The 19771-nt window shown below is 41.9% G+C and overlaps 1 protein-coding gene across 1 annotated transcript in view; it reads left to right on the top strand.

Annotated features, from left to right (window-relative positions):
* Positions 1-235: 235 nt before the first annotated feature.
* ptprdb (protein tyrosine phosphatase receptor type Db) overlaps positions 236-19771 on the top strand; it is a 61130-nt gene continuing 41594 nt past the window's right edge. The window contains exons 1-3 of the mRNA XM_070914776.1: positions 236-320; positions 11126-11271; positions 13240-13381. Coding sequence (XP_070770877.1) covers positions 236-320; positions 11126-11271; positions 13240-13381 — 373 coding nt within the window. The remainder of the gene's footprint in view (positions 321-11125; positions 11272-13239; positions 13382-19771) is intronic.

The following is a 19771-nucleotide window of genomic DNA, read 5'->3' as shown; positions in this document are numbered from 1 at the left end:
AGGCCTAGAGGGAACTCACACACTTCAAGTCTGTGTGTCGGTGTGTGTTGGTGTGTGTGCACACAGACTATATAATATCTCAAACTCTCTTAATTTAGACTTTGGAACGAGTCTAATGACTGCATTTTCTTTTTACCTTCTCTTCTTTCGCTCTCTGTTTCTCTCTCCAGGTTGTGAGGGCCTGTTTCTATCGTCCTGTTGTACAGTGAGGCAGTGAGCTCACGGTGGATACAGCATGCATGTGTCGACATATCCCATGATGCACTGTGCCAGCCCAGGCCTGCTCCTACTCAGCTTCCTCTTCCTCGCTGATGCCGACTGTGAGTCCTTTCACACTCAGACCCATGTACTTATAGTCTCACACTTACACACACTGACACACACATGCATAACTATATATAGTACATATCTCTTAAATACACATACAGTTTATACGTATATACACGAGTGGTTGGAATGACCTGATTTTCTCTTACAAACCACTCCACTCCTGATGTCACATCACTGCTGTATGAGTGTGTATGTGTGTGTGTGTTTGTGTTTGTCTGTCTGTGTGTGAGAGTGTACGAGTGTGTGTAGAGTAGCGGGTTTGATATGAGGCCAGCTGTTTTTGTCCATCCCAGTATTACTTGGCATGGATAGGCAGACCACATATGGCAAATCAGATAATTTCCCCACTGCTTGTGTGATTGTGTTCATACTGTGCGTCTGTGTGTGTGTGTGATCCCTGATTGTGGCTCGTCCGATGTATTTCTCAGTGAGTTAAGTTCACATGCACATTAGTATTCTGGTTATGAGTCATGTCCTGGTTTTAATTATGGCTGCAACCACTGATTTTTTCCATTATTGATGAATCTGTCAATTATGTTCTCGATTAATCGCCTGGTCTATAAAATGTCAGAAAAATAATGAAAAAGGTCCATCACCACTAACCAGAGCCAAAGGTGACATCTTCAAATTGCTTGCTTATTCAGTTTACTATTATATAAGGCTTAGAAAACTGGACCTTGGATGCTGGAAACTTGGATTTTTTTTTATTTATGCATCAAAAACACAACATAAACAATATATTTATTATCAGAATAGTTTAATAAGAGCTTATCCAAGTTTAGGAAACCAGGATATGTTTTTTTACATGAATGACTAGAAAGTCTTGGCCAGGCATGACTTCTCTATCAATTTGTCAGTTTGACGATTAGCAATGAGGCTTTGAATCTCACAACAGTGATGATGAAACAGCCTGATTTCGGGCGAGACTAAGGATAAAAAAGTATGAAGGCAGAAGGGGCGTGTGGGAGGACTAAAAGGGAATAATGGAGGAGACGGGAGGAAGTCATTCAAGCTCACCATGCAGACTGTTAAACATCTGGGAGTTATCCTGCCAAAGAATAATGTAATGATGGTGTCTAGTAGAACTTTGATTTGCATGTTTGTTTTAAAAATGCTTGTTTAAATACAGAGTGTTATGGTAGATATTGTAGGGGAAAAAATAATATTTGTAAAGCAGATAAAACATGCAGCATGTACAGCACAGTGTGTTTGTACAGCGTGGCTCCAAGCTTGTGGTTGTACGATGCTGAACATATATCATCACCACCCCATAACATCCACACACACACACACACACACACACACACACACACATACATACACAGAATCGTATGAGCATACAAGTATAGGCTTGAGGCTGCCATTCCCGTCCTGCAATGTTTTAAAAGTACACAGTCACGCAGAGGCCAGTAAAAGCACACACATCCACAAACCACTCTTGTTTTCCTTTCAGCCTCCTGCCCTCTTGTCCCCTGTGTAAGTCCCAGGGTCGGCCAGTAAAGGCCCAGTCATCCATCAAAACGATGATGCTCCCAGACTTCCTCTATGATGGTTAGGGGAGCAGCACAGACGCAGCAAGGGTGGAAAGGATTCATACTTTGTCTCCTCTGTCTATATTTTTCTTTTTTCCCCTGCCCTCATCTCATTCGCTGTGACTTTCTCCATTGCTCTTTTCCTGCTCGCTCTCTGCCTCTTCTCGGCACATCCATATAATCTGGTGAGAAAGGAGGGACAGAGGGCTTGAGGGGGGAAAAGGAAGGAAAAGGAAGGAAAAGGCTGTTCTTTTCTCTTTTTATCTCATTGTGTATGACGTACAGTGCCTCTTTTAATATCAACAGTGGGGACTCACAGATTGTAATGTTGAGAATTCAAACAGAGGCTGCCGGGACGCTGACATCTTTGGTGCTCGTCTCGTGTCTACATGTTTTGAATTGTTAAACGCACTCAGAAATATTGCTTTTAGTTGAGCTTATCTTCACTCAAACTTAGTGCCAAATGAATGGAATACATTTTAAGCATAATAATTTACAAATTAGAGGCTACTCCTCCATGTCTGGACAGTGGCATCGTTTTAGATTAAACATTTGAAACACCATCAACACAAATGCTTGCTACAGAAGTTACACCTATATATACACTAGTGGACTGAGGTTTAAAAAGATGCAATCAGATGGAACAGTATCCCATGTGTACAGTTGGAAACCTTGCATGACACTGCACCATATGTGCATTCTGCACACACGCGCTGGTGTAACAATGCAAGCAGTGCACTGAAATTTGCGTGTGTGAATGCATGCGTTTTTTTTTCTCCTTCTTTTACTCCCTCTTTCTCTCTCTCGCCACCATTTTTGTTTCTCAGTGTGTTGGTGTGCGCGTGCATGCATATGACATCTATCTGGTGGATTAAGAGTAATGCCCTGATCCTGTCGCAAACTGGGCCACTGCTCCATGTACGCGGTGAGATGCCCTGTGCGAGAAACTGCATCCCTCCGCTTGTCATTCAGGGCGACGGGAAACAATGCAACAACAGGGTTCTTTCGGCTGACCCTCGTTTGCCCCAAAATCAACAAGCTGTCGTCCTTCCCCTTGCAGCTTGGATGTAAAAATAAAAATTCCATCTGAAATAAAGCTCTCTGTGTGTGTGTGTGTGTGTGTGTGTGTGTGTGTGTGTGTGTGTGTGCGCGCACAACAAAACACAACAGAAACAGCTCCTTTTTTCAGAGGCTACAGTAGGGGAAGCAATGCTGAGTTGCAACCCGCTGCTTTAGTAAGCAGACTGTACATTTTGAAACCAAGCAAGAATGGTTAGGTTTAGATTCTGCCTAGGGAGGCTCTTGGTAATGTGAAACCCTTTAGCCTCAGTTTGCATCACATCATTTATGTGTTGTAAAAGCTGGTCACTTCCAATTTCTCTTTTCCCACAAGGCTTAATGTAAAAAAAAAAAAAACAGGGGCATCAATAAAATCTCCACCAGTTTTTCTCAGTTACTGAAAATATGACATTTTTATGCATGATATATAAGGCCTGAGCGCAACATTGGAAACACAGAACTTGCTCATGTGGTGACTGATTGACTTGTCAACTTTTGACCATATTGCCAGCACTCGCATGGCCTCAAGGTTGACTGGAATCTGGAAGGTGGTTGGGTCAATCTCCCGCAATGACAACTACTTTTTGCTTACTTTGGGAGCCCTTGAGCGAGGTACTGAACACCAAGTGCTTAGACAGGAGCCTTCTTTGGTTACCTGCAAGTATTTCATTCAGCTTTCCCTCAGGTTCTAAGTTCAAGAGTCCAAGTTGCTATAAAAAGCAACATGTTCTTCCACAACACATGGCAGGCTCATATTTTGCGAATTCCATTAGCTTACTTTTTCATTTTGTTTTCAGTTGAGATTGTACGTTTTGTATTGCATCAGTGTCAGTGTTATTTAGTTTTAGCTCACAGCTGCACACAAAGCTATACAGAAAGTGCAGCTTCTTTTTCATATTTGATGAATTTGATATACTTTGAAAAAACACCAATCTTTCTAAGGGTATAGTAGATGTTGTGTAGTGGGCTGTACAGATTGTATCAGTACTTTTGGCTGTTTAAATAAAACTGACTTTCTCCGTCGGGTGAAATTGGCACCACTCTTTGGTAAGAACATAAGAAGGTAGAGAAGCTGTAATGCAGTACATTTGTATCAAAGATTTGTGAGCTCAGGAATGTTTAGAGCCACATGCATGTGTGTGTCCCTGGGAGTATGTTTGTAGTTGTCTGTTTTATATGTACATGTATGCAAGCATGTGTAGTGCTTAGAGTGGACAAGAGATTATAGTGCGTTAAGTATCAAGTTTCGTGCGAGCTTCATGGCTCCTTGTTGCTGACGAATGAGTTGCTGTCAGGATTCATTGGCATGAGATGAAGAGGCGGGGTCACAAAGGTTAAAGGTTTCTGCCCCCGGGGGATTAGTTGAGGGTGTGAAACTGAATCAAGCAGTTATTTTCTAGGATGGATTGTGTTTCTTTTCTGTGATTAATTGGTATTGCCCGACTCACTGAAAGTGCAAAGAAATCCGGGTTGACAGTATAGCCCATAACCACAGTGCAAAATGTCAACCTGTCTGCTCTTTAGGCCATGATGAAAGCACTGATTTCTCCTGTGAACTGGGAAGTGATGATCAAATGACCAAAAGGCCTCCGGCGTTGCACTGGTCAACATACCGGTCAAGTCTTTAAAGATAATTTCAGCTTTTTTTTTCCTACCACTTGATTGTTTATCATGACAGTTTTTACATGCATGGACCACAAGTACAGATACTTTGAAATGTTGCCTCACATATAACAGCATAGACAGTTAATTTTCTCTAGAGGAATACCTTAACAAGTTGGGAAATATGCTTATTTATTATATGCTTTAATGCAGAGAGTTCATTTAGATTAGCAGATCGATACCATTTTCATATGTGTATGTATGAAGCTGGAGCCAGCTGCCGGTTTGCTTAGCATAAAGACTGGAAAAAAACTAGCCTGCTTCTGTCCAAAAGTAACAGAATTCACCTACCTGCACCACCAAAGCTCACTCATTGTCCTGGTAGTCCCTCACATAACCCCCCATAAAGCCACAAAGTGTTGTTTTTACACTATGGCTTCTGTAAGGATTCAACCATAGAGATATAACGTGTGAGCTTTAGAGGTGCAGGAGGAGACCCAAAGACAATATTTGTACAGCTTTTATTTTAAAAAGGAGGGGGCAGAGGATTCAACTTTCCCGAATGCTGGGGTCAGGCCAGGAAATGTCATCAAATTTAATGCTGAAAAAATTACTTTTGAAAGTTTTCTCTGTTGTTAAACTAATGAACGGGTCATTTTTCACCCTTAAGACATTGCGAAGGTTAACATAGTTAAACAGTGTTTATTTAAAATAAGAGAAAAGAAATCTGCTGTGACACTGCAGAAACATCTACAGTGATGTTGAGTAAGGAATACAAGAAATGAGCATAACTCTAATCGAACTGAAATTGTCTTTTAATTTCCTTATTTTTAATAACATGCCACTTATCAACAAAACTAATTTCAGTCATTATCTATATAATTCATGGTATATTTTCTGGAATAATTTATTGTATTGTATTAAAAATTCAGCTCCAGTGATGATATGCCAGCTCATGCTCATCCAGAATATGACATTAAACCTTAAAAATAAAAAGTTATTTAAATTTAAATGCTTGACGACCTCTTTCTATCAACTCCTGTGTAAATATTTCTCCATAGAAGGTGACAGAAATGGGTCACATCACAAACATTTTCAGAAGTCATATACACACAAAATTAAAATCTTATTATTTTAACTGTTTACTGCCAGTACTGGCTTTAGATCTAACCTACTGTTAATGTTCTGGGTAGAAGGCACAAAATATACCTTGTAGGACAGTGACCTTTTGGAATAAGTTCTCCATTGTTATCCACCTCACTCATGGATTGAGGTGGAGGCTGAGAGAAGGAAAGTCGATGTTGGTGAGAAGGAGAATGAAGCAGTCTCTGCTGCCGAAGCTCCGCAGTGTGCTGCATCGCTGGCCCACAGCGGTGAGGCTATTAGCAGCAGGCATAGCTGTGAGCCCATCTGTGAGTAACAGGATCTGACCAGCGTTAGCTTAGCATTAGCTTAGCAGGTGCACCCGTCTGTGAAGAGGCCTGGATAGCATCAGCTTAGCTTTAACTTAGCTCAGCAGTGATCTGTGAGTAATACGCTGTGACCAGCACTGAGAAAAACCCTCTGTTTATCTTTAGGGGAAGCCAGCACTGACCCAGTAAAGTTGTGTACCCGGTGGGTAGCCCATGTGTTTCTAATGACCTGTGTATAAAAGAAGAGCCTATCTGATTAATTCCTCCCCTTGTGTTTCTAACCAATTAACCCTGATTAACTCGGCACTGGCCAGACCCTGGGGCAGCTATGGTGGCTAAGTGGCACGCTAATTGGACATGCATTACTATCGGCAGTAAAAGTGCATTTTATCTTTTTGCTATGGCATCAGTGTAAAAATGACATTGTTAAAGTGACGCTTGGTGACCAGATCTATATTCATTCAAGAGAGTGTGAGTCATAAGCAGAAGAAAACAGTGTTTGAAATAATCTAATACTCCAGATTTGGTTGAGACACTGCTCATATAGATGGACAATTCAACTTTGTGAAACTTGAATAACATCTTATCTTTAATGTGAAGTTCTATCAAAAGTTACAGCACTTAATTGTGTATAATTGAATTTTCTTTGTTGAAATGGCCAGTTTTACCAAATGTTTTCCAATTAACACTTATGTGTGCTGTAGAAGGATGATAGCTGTCTCTCTACGTTTATTGGTCCCAGCAATCCAATTTCATTTCCAGGACGAAGGCGAGCAGCTGATAATTTGCTCTTAATGTGTCGGTTTGATGTTAATGTGTTTTAAGTTATGGTTCTGGCCAGCTGCCCACCCACTCTTGAGGCTGACTATCATGGCCCTGGCTCAGGCCCCGATATTGGCCTCATTCCTCAACTTGTCTGACAAGCCTGCCTCAGCTCTCATTTGGGGAGTCATCAGCTAACCGCCCACCACCACATACAACACTGTGCAGCTGGATCTTTCCCTGGCAAGGACTGTAAATTACTCATTACATGCTTAACTATCGACCTCAGCACACACACACACACACATACATACGCAGACAAATGTGAGGCGCAGGCACAGATACTTGGCAAGTTGTACCTACATCCAAAGCAGCCTTTTCAGATGTGATCAAAACTTCCAACACACAGACACGAATACTTACAAAAACCTTTCATGCTCATGAACATGTGGCCACGCAGACTCAGAAACACCCAGTATCCTTTATGAGAGAGTCCGAAGGGGATGTGTCTGATATCTATTTGATCAGGAAGCTCAATAACCATTTATCCCCTTCCTCCTCCGAGGGATGATCCACTATTGTCAGCTACCTGTGAGCAGAAATAGCCAAGCATTCAGCTCAAACACACACACACTCACACACACAGGATTAGCTACCGTTAATGTCTGGGTTTCCCCATCTGCTCCTTTTAGCTAAAACTATACCAAAGCTTACTCATTCTAAATTCTTATGTGTGATTTCATACTTCACTGGACATCCAACATCTCAGAGCTTCTGTTTTTCAATTTGTAACTTTGATACCAGCAGTATCAGACGGAGCGAGTGCATTTCAGGCTGCTGAGTACGTTGCTTTTTGTTGATTTGCTTTGTTTGGACATAGGCCTGTGTGCTTTATGCCTTTTCTCATCAGATCAGCTAAGTGATTGAGGGCACACAAGATGAGGCCTGAGGCCACATAAATAGTCATAGAATGTGGGATCCTGAGGATAAAACACACGTTTCACTCACTGTGTGTTGCTCAACACATATTCATAAATGTCAGTGTCATAAAAAAGTGTGAGAGCCCCTTATTTATTACACTTTCAAAGCTCTGCTTTTACAGCCCGAGACATGCATCTTTCGTGGTTAGGTCCATCTGTTTTTTCCTCCAAAATATGTATTTTCCAGTCTTACATTTATACAATATCCCAATCTTAATACACAATATTCGTAAATCATACTCCCTGAAGGTTTGTGCTGGCATCTGTTTTTACAAACTCCATCTCTCTCGCTCTGTCCCTCTAGGTTAAGACAGCATCTGCCAGCTACAGTATGTCCCTGTAGTCTCCTACAAAATGCCATTAGCTTCATTTAGTCTTGCTATTTGTCTTTTCTGTTGCTCCGGTGAACCCCCATCACCTTGTTATGGTTTGCAGGTTCATTTAAGGGGAGTTTATCTAGAAATTACGTTGAATTTGTCACGGGTTATAAAATTAAAACGCACAAAAAAGAGAAGAGGAGAGCCGTTAAAAACCTGATGGATGGCAGGTGACATTGGTATTTCTTTGATTTTAAATACCAAAAGGACATAAAGACAGTCTTTCACCCTGGAATCAAAGTTTGTCGCACGTCTTCAGCCGTGACTCGAAAGTGGTCCAGAGAGGGGAGCTGACTTTGTAATCCCTGCCATCTGCTGTGTAGATCAGATCCCACTGTATGGCGACCTTTATGTAGGCCACCCTCCATCCACCCAAAACACACACACACACACACCAAGAGGGGGAAGATTGGCACTGTCTAATTCCATCTAAATCTCTCTACACAGACCCACTCAGTAGTTTCCCCTCACTTCCATTTTAGGTCATATTGAGGGAGAAGAGGAAGACTGTGAGGAGTGCCTGGCGTCATGCACGAGCACCTAAGAGCCTGTGACTGCTGCAAAGTGCCCCCCTAGAACAAGTCCTTGTGTGTCTTCTTTTTTTCATGTTAAATCCATGAAATAATAAACCTGCATAATAAACCATCCTTCTCCTAAAAGTACTACAAATATTGAAGTGCCCTCTTGAGCTTGAGCGCCCCTCCACCCCCCCTTCCTTGGCCCAAATGTCAATCCTTAATCCCTCCAAAAACCTGATGATCTTGGCAAAAGACAGTGGACAGTTAGGACCTAGATAGACAGCAGAGAAGAGGAATGAGGATTTAAAAAAGGAGGAACAGGGAGGATGATTTTGGAGAAAAAGTTGGGGTGCGAGGGAAGGAAGAAGAGGGGGACAGAGAATAAGGATGAGAGCTGATAAAGAGAGGGGAGGAGAGAAGTGAGAGAGAAGAGGAATTGCAAGAGCGAGTTGGGAGAAGTGTAGCACATACGGTTGCACCCCCCCTCATTAAGTCAGTCAATGTGACAGGAAGACTTATGTAACACCCCAGAGATGGAGGGAGGAGATGGAGAAAGAGTAACAAGGAGGAGGATGAAAGAGGGAGCAAGGAGAGCAGCTGTGAAGGGGTGATTCAGTGGCAAAGAAAGAGGAGTGGGTAGAGAGATAAAGGGGCAAAATATGAGAACCTAAGACAGTTAAACAGGAGGTACATGAAGAGAGGGATCTGGGCAGGAGAGATGAAGAGAAGGGGGAAAGATAAAAAAGCAATTGAAAGATCTACCGTGCCTTTTAGTATGGCTCTGCTGGCTTTACACTTTTCATTTGTTTTGTGGGGGAGAGATTAGCAAGAGGATTAAGAGAGCGATTCTCCCGCTCCTCATTCTTTCTGTTTCCCCCCTCTCTTTCTCTCTCTCTCAGATGGGCACACATTTGCTCACTCACTCACGCACACGAGTACAGTATAATGGCATGCATGTAGGTAATGTGTGCATGCGATGACGTACTGGACACATGAGGGCTGAAATGAACCATTATTTTCATTCTTAGATGATTCTGTTAATCTGACAACTATTCTTCTAAGTAAGTAATTATGCAAAACGTCACAATCTCCCAGAGCCCAATATGACATCTTCAAAGTGCTTGTTTTGTTCAACCCACCGTCCAAAAACTCCCAAATATTCGATTTACAATCATGTAAAAATAGAGAAAATCGATTAATCGTTTATCAAAAGTTTTGTCTATAATCAAGCACACTCTCCCATACACATTCTGTATATGTGCACAGTTTGTGTATACATACGTAAACTGGCATATGCAAGGATGAAAGTAAGCAGACACACACACACACACACACACACACACACACACACACACACTGTTCTATTCAGTCATTGAGGTAGATTTGGCCGCGAGCCAGTGAGGTGTGGAGGTGATTGGGCAGCTTGGGGCTCTCGGCCCATGTTTGCCAGTACATCTGGCTCGTTCCCCCTCGCTCTCACTCTCTTTATCTCACCCTCCCTGTCTCTCTCTCGTATCCACCTCCTGCTCATCTTCCTCTCTCCCTCCGCTTCTGCTGTTCATGCTTTCTCTTCCTTGCCCATTCTGCTCTCCATCTGTCCCCCTCACTCGTTCCCTTTATCTCACTCGCTCTTCTGTTCAGCTCTCCCCTCTCTTTCAACACACACTCTCTCTCTTTTTCTCTCCTTCTCTGAAAAGCTTAGCTTTTCTCCCTCTCTCCCTCCCTCCTTTTAAACAGCAAAAAGCAATTTCTCTCCCTTTGTCAGGGTGGTTGGCGGTAAGCCCTTAAGTAGGGATTTTCTGGTTTGGCTGGAATGCCATTAGGCGAGCTGGCGGTGACGTGCCGTGACTGACGTGCCGAATCTTTTTGATGTCGTGATGTCACAATCCAGCGGAGGCTGTGGTTATGATATTGTTGGCGTCCCCGGAATGAGGGGCTTTAGTGGTCATGTCAGGAGTAAGTCTTCATAAATCCTTTATGGCACAGAAATATTAAGCTTCTTTGGTGGTACGGGGACAGAGGGAAAAACATGGTGGAACGTGCACACGTGTACAGAAAAAAAGATGCACACACAAACACAAGGCCACCCACATGCACGACTATACTGAAAGACAGATATAGGTGCACGTGTACTCTAAGAATTTGCTTCACACGCACAAAACACAAAACCAACCACGGTGTTCAATGTTCAAAGATTTTTGAAACCATCTGTGTGGCTGCATCATTATGCTTCCTCTTTTTCACTTAAACTGCCCACTCACACACATCTGACTTCCCCCTTTCACACACTCTTGTTTTAATACAACAGAGGTCTCAAACATAAGAGTTACAGATGTGTGAATGACAGATTATAGTAGTATATTAAGTGGAAATCTGGCTCAAGTGCATTTAGAAAAACACAATAATTCATGCTTATAAGTATAGCAGTAATGGCGATTGTCCATCAAATCTTCTTCAGTTCCTGTACTTACTGACATGTACATATGCACACACACACGAAACAGCAATGTTGGGAGTTTGAACTTGACTTAACTGTTTTATCTGTGATTACAGCACCCCCCAGATTTACACGAACCCCAGAGGACCAAACAGGAGTCCAGGGGGGAGTGGCCTCCTTTGTGTGCCAGGCCACAGGGGATCCACAGCCCAAGATTGTCTGGAACAAGAAAGGCAAAAAAGTCAGCAACCAGAGATTTGAGGTATGACGCTAAGATACTAATGACGGAACTTTGTGTCTTTTTATTAAGATAGTATTGACTTCTTCTCATGCTGAAATGCTGTAAACTGAAAAGGGAATGGACTAGCATCCCACAACAGAGGTTCATTGGCTGTGTGGCTGTGCTCCGTAAAACAGTGGTGTCTACAAAAAGTAGGATGACTGTTCTTGCTGTTTTTCTGTAATTATTTTATTTATATACCTTTCTCACAGCAGACATTTTTGGCTCAGGTGTAAGTCATAACATTAAAATGGCTGCAGAGCTGACACAGCAACTGGACAGTTATTGGACTTGAAGTTAATGATTAGTATAGCGACAGAAAAATAATTGGCAACTGTTCTGATAATCAGTTCATTGTTTAAAAGAATAGTTTTGGAAAACATGTTTATTTGTAACCCCTGGACAGAGACAGAACAGGCTAGCTGTTTCTGCTAGGCTTTAAGCCAAGCTAAGCTAAACGTATCCTGGCTGTTGCTTTATATTTCACAGACAAACACGAGAGAGTGGTATCAGTCAATCTTTCCCAAAATGTCAAGCTATTCCTGTAAGTAAATTTTCAAGTACAAATACTCAGCAGATTATTTCATAAATGAAAACAATTCTTAGTTGAAAGATTAAATGGATGTCCGACATTTAGGTTAGGCAGTTTCAGAGTTTCCTGGTATTCTGCATGTTGACTCACTCGCTTTGCCTAAATGGAACGGAGCCATCATTAATGTTATTAGTTACACCTGTGCTTTTACTTTGATGACAAGTGCCCGCTGCGAGAAAGGTGTATTGTTGGTACTGTATTTACTGCAATGAAAGGTGACATTTAAGTCAATAATGAGTATGGGGGGGGGGGGGGTGGTCAGTATATGTACAATAGGCAGCCTTATTCTAGGAATACATGAACACCAGTTTGCATATTAAGCCAAAATTGTACAGTTAAAGATCAGTTTACCTGCTTTTCTTCATTTGTACTCCAAAGGTTATACAACTGTGTGAAATGCTATCTGCTCCAACTCTTTCATATGTCAGATGATGCCTTGGGCTACAGTATATGAGATTCTTATATGATCAGCCTTATTAGTTTCCCGAAGGCTCTAACGTTTGATTTATTTCTTCACCTCACATGTCACTCTTAGATGGAGATGTTGAACCAGCCTCTCTCCTCCCCAGTCAGTGTCACCCTGAGCTCAGGGTGTTTTTCCACTTTAATAAGTCGAGTTTCTTCCCAGGTTTAAGTTCATCTTGGTGTCTTCCTGCTTGTGATTAAATCACTTGGGGAGATATTTTATTTTTTAATCCACGCTATATAAACTCAGACTACCTGCTGTATATTTCTCTTCTCTGTCCTGTTGGTCATGAGTTGTTGTGGGATTTCTTTTTATTGGATTTCAGTCAGTGAAAACCTTCCCAGAATTCAGAATCCAGACTTAAACTTATGCAAGAGCATTTAAAATGTACAATCCAGTATTTCTGAACAATCAAAAGTTATTACGTAGCCTAAATATGAAGAGGACATGAGAGATAACCGAGGACAATTGTATTCTTAACTATCTTGTCTCTCCATTCTTTCAAGTCAGTCAAAAGTTCATTTTGATCAGTGGGCTGCTTGTCTGGTGGTACCTGAAATCTATTTGAATGTGTGTAGTGATTGATCCTAGACTGCGGATCCAGGTATGCCTTGTGGCTAAGGATTTAACCTGACTATTCCGGGACTTCCCTGGCTGTCCCCTCAGTTTCCTTCAGCAAATTAGAAACTAGGAAAAGGCCTTCAAAAACTTTTTTTGTCTCTGAAAATTACTGATTATCATTGAGCTGCAACCAATGTAGAAGATAAAATTAAAACCAGAATAAGGGGGCTGCAGAATAAGGTGATAATACTCTGTAGGTTTGTGACATCTTTCACTTTACACATTTTGATCCATTGTTAGTATATACTTTAACCTCTTTTCCCTCTAACAGGTAATAGAGTTTGACGACGGGTCCGGCTCGGTCCTGAGGATCCAGCCACTGAGGACCCCCAGAGACGAGGCTATTTACGAATGTCATGCCTCCAACTCTGCTGGAGAAATCACTGCCTCCACCAGACTAAGTGTGCTACGAGGTCAGTGTGAACACACATGAGAGCTATGAAGTTACAAATCTTACTACCTGGACCCCACATGAAAAATACACTCACACATTTTCTATGTATCACCTGACAGTGACAGTAACTGACAAAGCAGACACACTTCTTATACGTAATAACATCCCTGTAATTTACTGTTTGTATCCTCAAGGAATACTGTATATGCAGGTATAACTAGAGTGGGTTAACATCAACTGACCTCATAAATTCTGATGGTAAAGATTAAAGCGTATCTTTATATAGGTAGAAGGTCTTCAGTTTAAGATTATAACTGTAGATGGTGATGTTTAATCCAGTCAAAATCAGGTTTTACACATCAAATGTGATATTTTTCTGTTGATCTACTCATAATTTGAGGCTTGGAGGATGATAGGTGTCCTCAGATGTAGATGTATATTAAATTGACGCGCCAGATGGTTTGTTAGACGGAACCATCTGAGAAGTGGAAGTTCTTTGGAAAAAGTTTGGAAAAGGGCAGGCTCTTTCAAAAAAATCTTGGCAGGTGATTGGAAGAACCATCTGTCTATGACTGTCTAACTTCAACCAATCGGATCAACAAACCACATGACGTGATAGGAGAGCGCCAAAGTAAATTCAACTCTTGCTGAAGAAAGTCGGGAGGAGAACGGAAACATATTTTCCATCGAGAAAAGCCTTCAGTGCCGTTCTTTGCTCTTCTTTCAATGAAGAAATACTCCAGTTCTGATGAAGTTGATGATGTTATAGCAGCATCTACGCTAACCTATTTAGGAGCCGCCATTATTGTTTTCGGACAGTCTCTTCTCACTGTCATCACACCTAAACCACACCATGCCAGTAGTTCTTCATAGGACGATTGGTCTGAACCACTGTGGTTCGGCCACAACACACAGAGCTTAAAGCCTGGCAAGATGGATTCTCGCGTGATTTTGCGAATCCAGCTGCCTTGCAAGGTAAGATATATATATATATAGTATGCAACTGTAAGCCTGGGTCCACTGTAGATGGCTTTGTTAGTGTTAGCAAAAGTCCATTAATGCAGATTGCGATGTTAGTGTTAGTGGAGTCCATAAGGAGAACATTATGTACCGGTAGTTTGAAGCTCAAGAGTGTCTTAGTGAGTGAAGCTGCTCGAGTGTGGATAATCACATCGCCTGCCTTTACAGTACATGCTCGTGGGGTAGCTTATTGTTCGACCATCTCTCTTTCTCTCTCCTCTCTCTTAGGAGTAATAACATAGTCTACACTTCCTCTCCACTCTCTTCTCTTTCTGTCTCGTCTGTCTGTGTTTTTTGTCTCCCTAAATTCATTCCTTGTTAGTTTCTTTTTTTTTTCACTTTCCCCCTTTCTCTCTGTCTTTTTATACACTTTCTTCCTTTTCTCTCTCTCTCTCTCTCTCTCTCTCTCCCTCTCTCTCTCTCTGTCTCTCCATATGCTCTTAGGTCCACTACACAGCAACCTCTAAATTATTCACATCAGACCACTCTGTGCATCTTCTGTGCTGTTCCGCTCCATCCACCCAGAATTTTTCTTGTCTCACATGGTTGTCTTTGTTTGTGTGTGCGTGTCTGTGTGTGTGTGTGTATGTGTGTGTGCATGCAGGCATGCTCAGTTGTGCGTCTACATCTGTATGGGTTCTTGCTTATGTGTCTCTGATTCTATTTTGGATTTTTCCTGCTTCCCTTGATGGAAGCTATCTGCTCGTGTATAATCTTTAGCTTTATCGAGAACATAACCACTCATGCACGCACGCACACACACACACACACACACTCAGGCAAACAAACCCAAACTTATCCTCAATCTAAGACAGTCAGTCTTTATGTAGTGATTAACCTCTTTCTACTCCTCTGAGGAGTCATTGTATTGTGGATGAAAAAGAGGCCACCTGGGAGCAGCTAATAGCCCCTGATAGACTGTCAGTCCAAATGTCACACGCACCAAAGTACACACTCTCACACACACACACACACACACACACACACACACTGTCTTGTCAGTCATGTCTCCTTGTCTCCCCTGGCTCTGTAAAGACACAGCTCCAGTGACTGACTGACTGACTGACTGTCTGTCTGACAGGAGGGATCCGGTGTTAAGGTCAGCCGGCTTAATTACTGAGGATTAGAACCAGTCTAATTGAAATCTTGGCTTCCAGTAAATGGCTGTGATTGGCAATGGCTGAAATAATAATGAACTTGAGAGCAATTATGTGCTTTAGGGTCCAGTGTACAGTCAGATACTGTATAATTCATGGTTTGGTCAAAGTTGAGAGTATGTCTGTTTGAATGAATCCAAATGAGTCTTGGACAAAGCACTTCGGTCCAAAAACAGAAAGTTGCATAATGGAAAGATGAAGTTGTAAAGTTATAACTATTATCCATTCTTAAACAGACAGTTCACCCCAAAATCAAGAATACATATTTTTCTTCTTACCTGTAGTGCTATCTATCCATCTAGATTGTTTGGTAGGAGGCAGAAGGAAGTGTGCATCCACTCGTGCTCGTGTAATGTTGATGATGTGATGGCCAAAACTACAAAAATAAGACCTAGGTTGTAAGAATTGGAATTTTGGAAACCTTTAATTATATTCCTCATATTATATTTTGTATTTATAAAATGTATCGCAAACCCATGGTTAGGTGTGCCTCAAATTTTGTCTACCTTCATACACTCACAATGTGGTTGTGAAAAGATTGTGCACCCTACAAAACATCTTAATGTGATGCAGAAACAAAACAAACTGGACCAGAGTTGAATCAACACTGAATCACACAAAGTCTTAACAAAAAAATTAACACTTAAGAATCACAAAGTATTGCAGTAGTAGAGGGCTGTTGTATTGGATTGCAATATATTATATAGGTGTTAATTTTATTGCATCCATCAGTTACACTGTTTATCCCCTTAGTCAGTCGTGAATGACAGAGACAGGTTTGTTTGCAGGTGCAGACTCTGGAGCTTCTGATACAGCAGCCAGCTCATGCTTTAGTTCCCATGATTGTAAGACCAGACTTGATTTGCAGTCTTCCAGATGTGCAGATGACAAACCCAGCGAGCGATGTGTGTGAATTTCATTTTGGGGTCTTATATAAAGAGGACAGTGTTCGCACAGCAGTTCCCATGATTGTGAGACCGGGCTTTTCTATGAGCTGTGAAATTATCTGGATCTGTCACAGTGGAAACGCTGAAGTGGGAGCACGTCCAAACGAAACAGTGGGATGTGTGGAAGGCTCCGTCAACAAGGGAGTGTAGGGTTACGCATCTGCTCTGACCTCAGGGGGTTCTTAACTGCACACACACACACGCACGCGCACACGCACACACACACACACACACACACACACTGGAGCAGCTTTTGTCCCAAACACACTTTGGTGTTGCTTACACCTGTCCCCATGATGGATGGTGGAGAGCTGGTTATGTGCATGTGTTAAAGCGTGTGTGTGTGTGTGTGTGTTCATCAGCCCATTCAATCAGTCCTCAAACACTTGCTTTTCTATCACTTCACACCTTGTCAGCTTCAAATGAAAGAAAAAAGCAGTAAAAGTGTGTTTTTTGTTTTTGTTTTGGAAGGCGTCCATGTGAGTGTGCATTTCCGTCTAGAATGCATGCATACCTGTGCTTTAGGTTGCCTACGTTTGCATGTTCTTGCACACGCCTCTACTACACATTTTTTGTGCACGCGTGAGTGGTTGTAGACGAGGGGCAGAGAGAGATGCCTGATCTCAGGGAGTAGCATTCTAACGGTGCGTCCTCAATGTTCAGTGCAGGGTCCCACCCCAGGTAGATGAAATAGAATGCATTATTCCTGCCTACGAGGGGCTGGCTTTGAAGTAAGCGTTTGCATAATGAAAGCAGAGAGAATCAGGATTGTTATGCTGTATGGGTCCCTTGTGCTCTCTTTCCTTTCTGTCTGTTTTTCTCCTGCTCTCTCCCTTGTTCTCTCTGTTTTCCTTTCTGTCACTCTTTCTTTGTCTCACTCTATTCCATTCTATTCTATTCTTACTCTTTTTTTCTTTTCTTTTTTTGCACTTTTGCCCTCTTTCACCACCCACCCACACACACAGACGCACTCGTACACACAAACACCTTCTCATCTTGTTCTCTTGGTTTATTATGTCCATGTTTCCATTTGTCGGGCTTTGTGATTGATCGAAACCGGAGCTGTTAAAAGGCCACACACGCTCTCGCGGAGCTAGTGTCTCACGACCCGTCGGCTACGGTTCGATGGGCTAGTACCAGAATTAGCATCTCCTTGGCGAGGTTCAGCGCTAGGATTTCCCGTTAATGAGGCTCTGTGTGGTTGAGAGGGATAAAATCACAAGGGATTCTGGGTAAAAAAAAAAAAAGTAATAAAAAAAATGGGGGGGGGGGGGGTTTAAATAGACTGCTTTCTAGATCAAATACAGCGAAACGCATGTATGAACACTCACTCCTCGCTCATCTGTCTTTTTTTCACCATGTCTATCTTTATCCACTTTATTACGGATGACTCATGACTCTGACATTTTACCTCGCAGTTTCAAAGTGCAGCCTTGAACAAAGTTAAGAATTTGTTTTTTAAAAACTGAATTGCTCTGAACCTATTTGATTCCAAGGGTGAATACAGTATCTTTTCAGTTTGCCTGAGTTCAGGCGTCTTTGATCCCCCACCTCCTCGAAGCATTGTCCCCTCCTCTCCCTTGAATCTCCCACTTCAGTTGAACGAAGTTGGCCCACTGCCTTTGATTTCCTTTATCACGGTGGAACGACTCTTCATGTTTGATTTAATTGCCTCGGATGTCTATGAATTCACATTTGATTTGCCTTCCCAAAAGGGTGCGAGTCAGTGGATGTGTCTTCATTGGGCCTCGCCTGTTTGATTCATGCAAAGGAGAGAGAGTTGTGTGCAATAGACTCAGCTGGACAAAAAGTGTAGCTCAACTGCTACTGATTCCCAGTAGAATAGAGAGTATTTGATTTCCAATTGATTCCCATTCGAGGAGCGGTTGCCTAAAGCTTTATTGAGATAGTTTGTCAGGTGGAATGAAATGTTACTTATTCTATTTGACCTCACTATTGGATTCTTAAAAAATCTTGCCCCCGGGCTCAAGTCTGATGCAAAGCACATTTGGACTATAAATTGAGGCTAAATTTGACTTTTGCATTCGACTAGCCAGTTTCCATGAAAAACCTTTTCACACTGGACTAGTGACTCAACCTGCTTGGTGTCAAATCAGGGTGCTCAGGCATTTGGGTCTCTTCAAGTATGAGGCATCATGTTTTGTTTTGTGCCAAAGCACAATATTTGGGGAAATATGTTTGTCTGCTTTTGTTGCTTAAGACTGAAGACTGAAGCTACAGCCAGCAGTCGGTTAGCTTACTTGAGTATAACAGGAAACAGGGGGAAACGGCTAGCCTGGTTCGTCCAAAGGCAACAAAATCCACCCACAAGCCCCTCTAAAGCTCACTAATTAACACCTTATATCTCATATTTGTTTTACACAAACTGAACAGACGACAGTGTGAATGACAAGTTGTAACGAGATATCCACGGGTTACGGTAATAAAACAATAATCTCCACCAAGCCTTTTACATAATATTGCATTCAACATATTCACTTATATGAACAGGAGCTTTTACGAGGCTTTTATCCCAGACCTGACTGAATATTAATTTGAAAAGCGAAAAAAAAAAAAGTTCCAGCCTAGTCGTTCTTAAACTTAAAACTTAAATATCATTTGGTTCTGTCTGTTACATCATTCACTGTGTGTTCAGCCTATTGAACTCACTGCCCTGTCAATCTCAATGGTAGGTCTATACTAATCGAGAGGAGGGGCAGGTTCATTGGAATATAGTTTCCATTGGGGAAAGCCGCATGACAAATTATACAAGCCACCCAAAACCACTCAAATAAAAATGAAACAATCTGGTACCATTGATAACATGAAGAATCAGTAGCTGGAAAACTGACAACAGGTAAAAATAATGCAAGAAATGTTAAAAGCTGGTTGTAGCCATGACAAGGTGATGAAATATGCTCTAATGGAAAAGCTGGTAGGACATGTACAGGGCTATATGTGAAATACCCCCAAGGATAAAGCTGAACATATATCCGTCAAGATACTATCCGACTTTATCCGGTGTGGAAGGCAATGCTTACTAATCCTCATACATGTGGACGTCCTGTTGGCTTATACAGAGAAGCGACACACTCGGCCAGTGATCCCCGACTTCTACCCCAGGGCCTTGTTTGAAAGATTACTGTAACAGTATCCAATGAATTGAATAGGGTTTAAAAAACATCCTGTTTAAATAAAATTCAAATTAAGACATTTGCAACATGACGGTGATGTAAATTAAGGTGTTTTTGAGCTCATGTGACAGGACTGTCTGGGGTACGGCAG

This window comes from Enoplosus armatus, chromosome 2 (assembly GCF_043641665.1).
Source record: "Enoplosus armatus isolate fEnoArm2 chromosome 2, fEnoArm2.hap1, whole genome shotgun sequence".
NCBI lineage: Eukaryota > Metazoa > Chordata > Actinopteri > Centrarchiformes > Enoplosidae > Enoplosus > Enoplosus armatus.
Note: the sequence above shows the minus strand (reverse complement) of the source record. Positions and strands in the feature narration are given on the sequence as shown.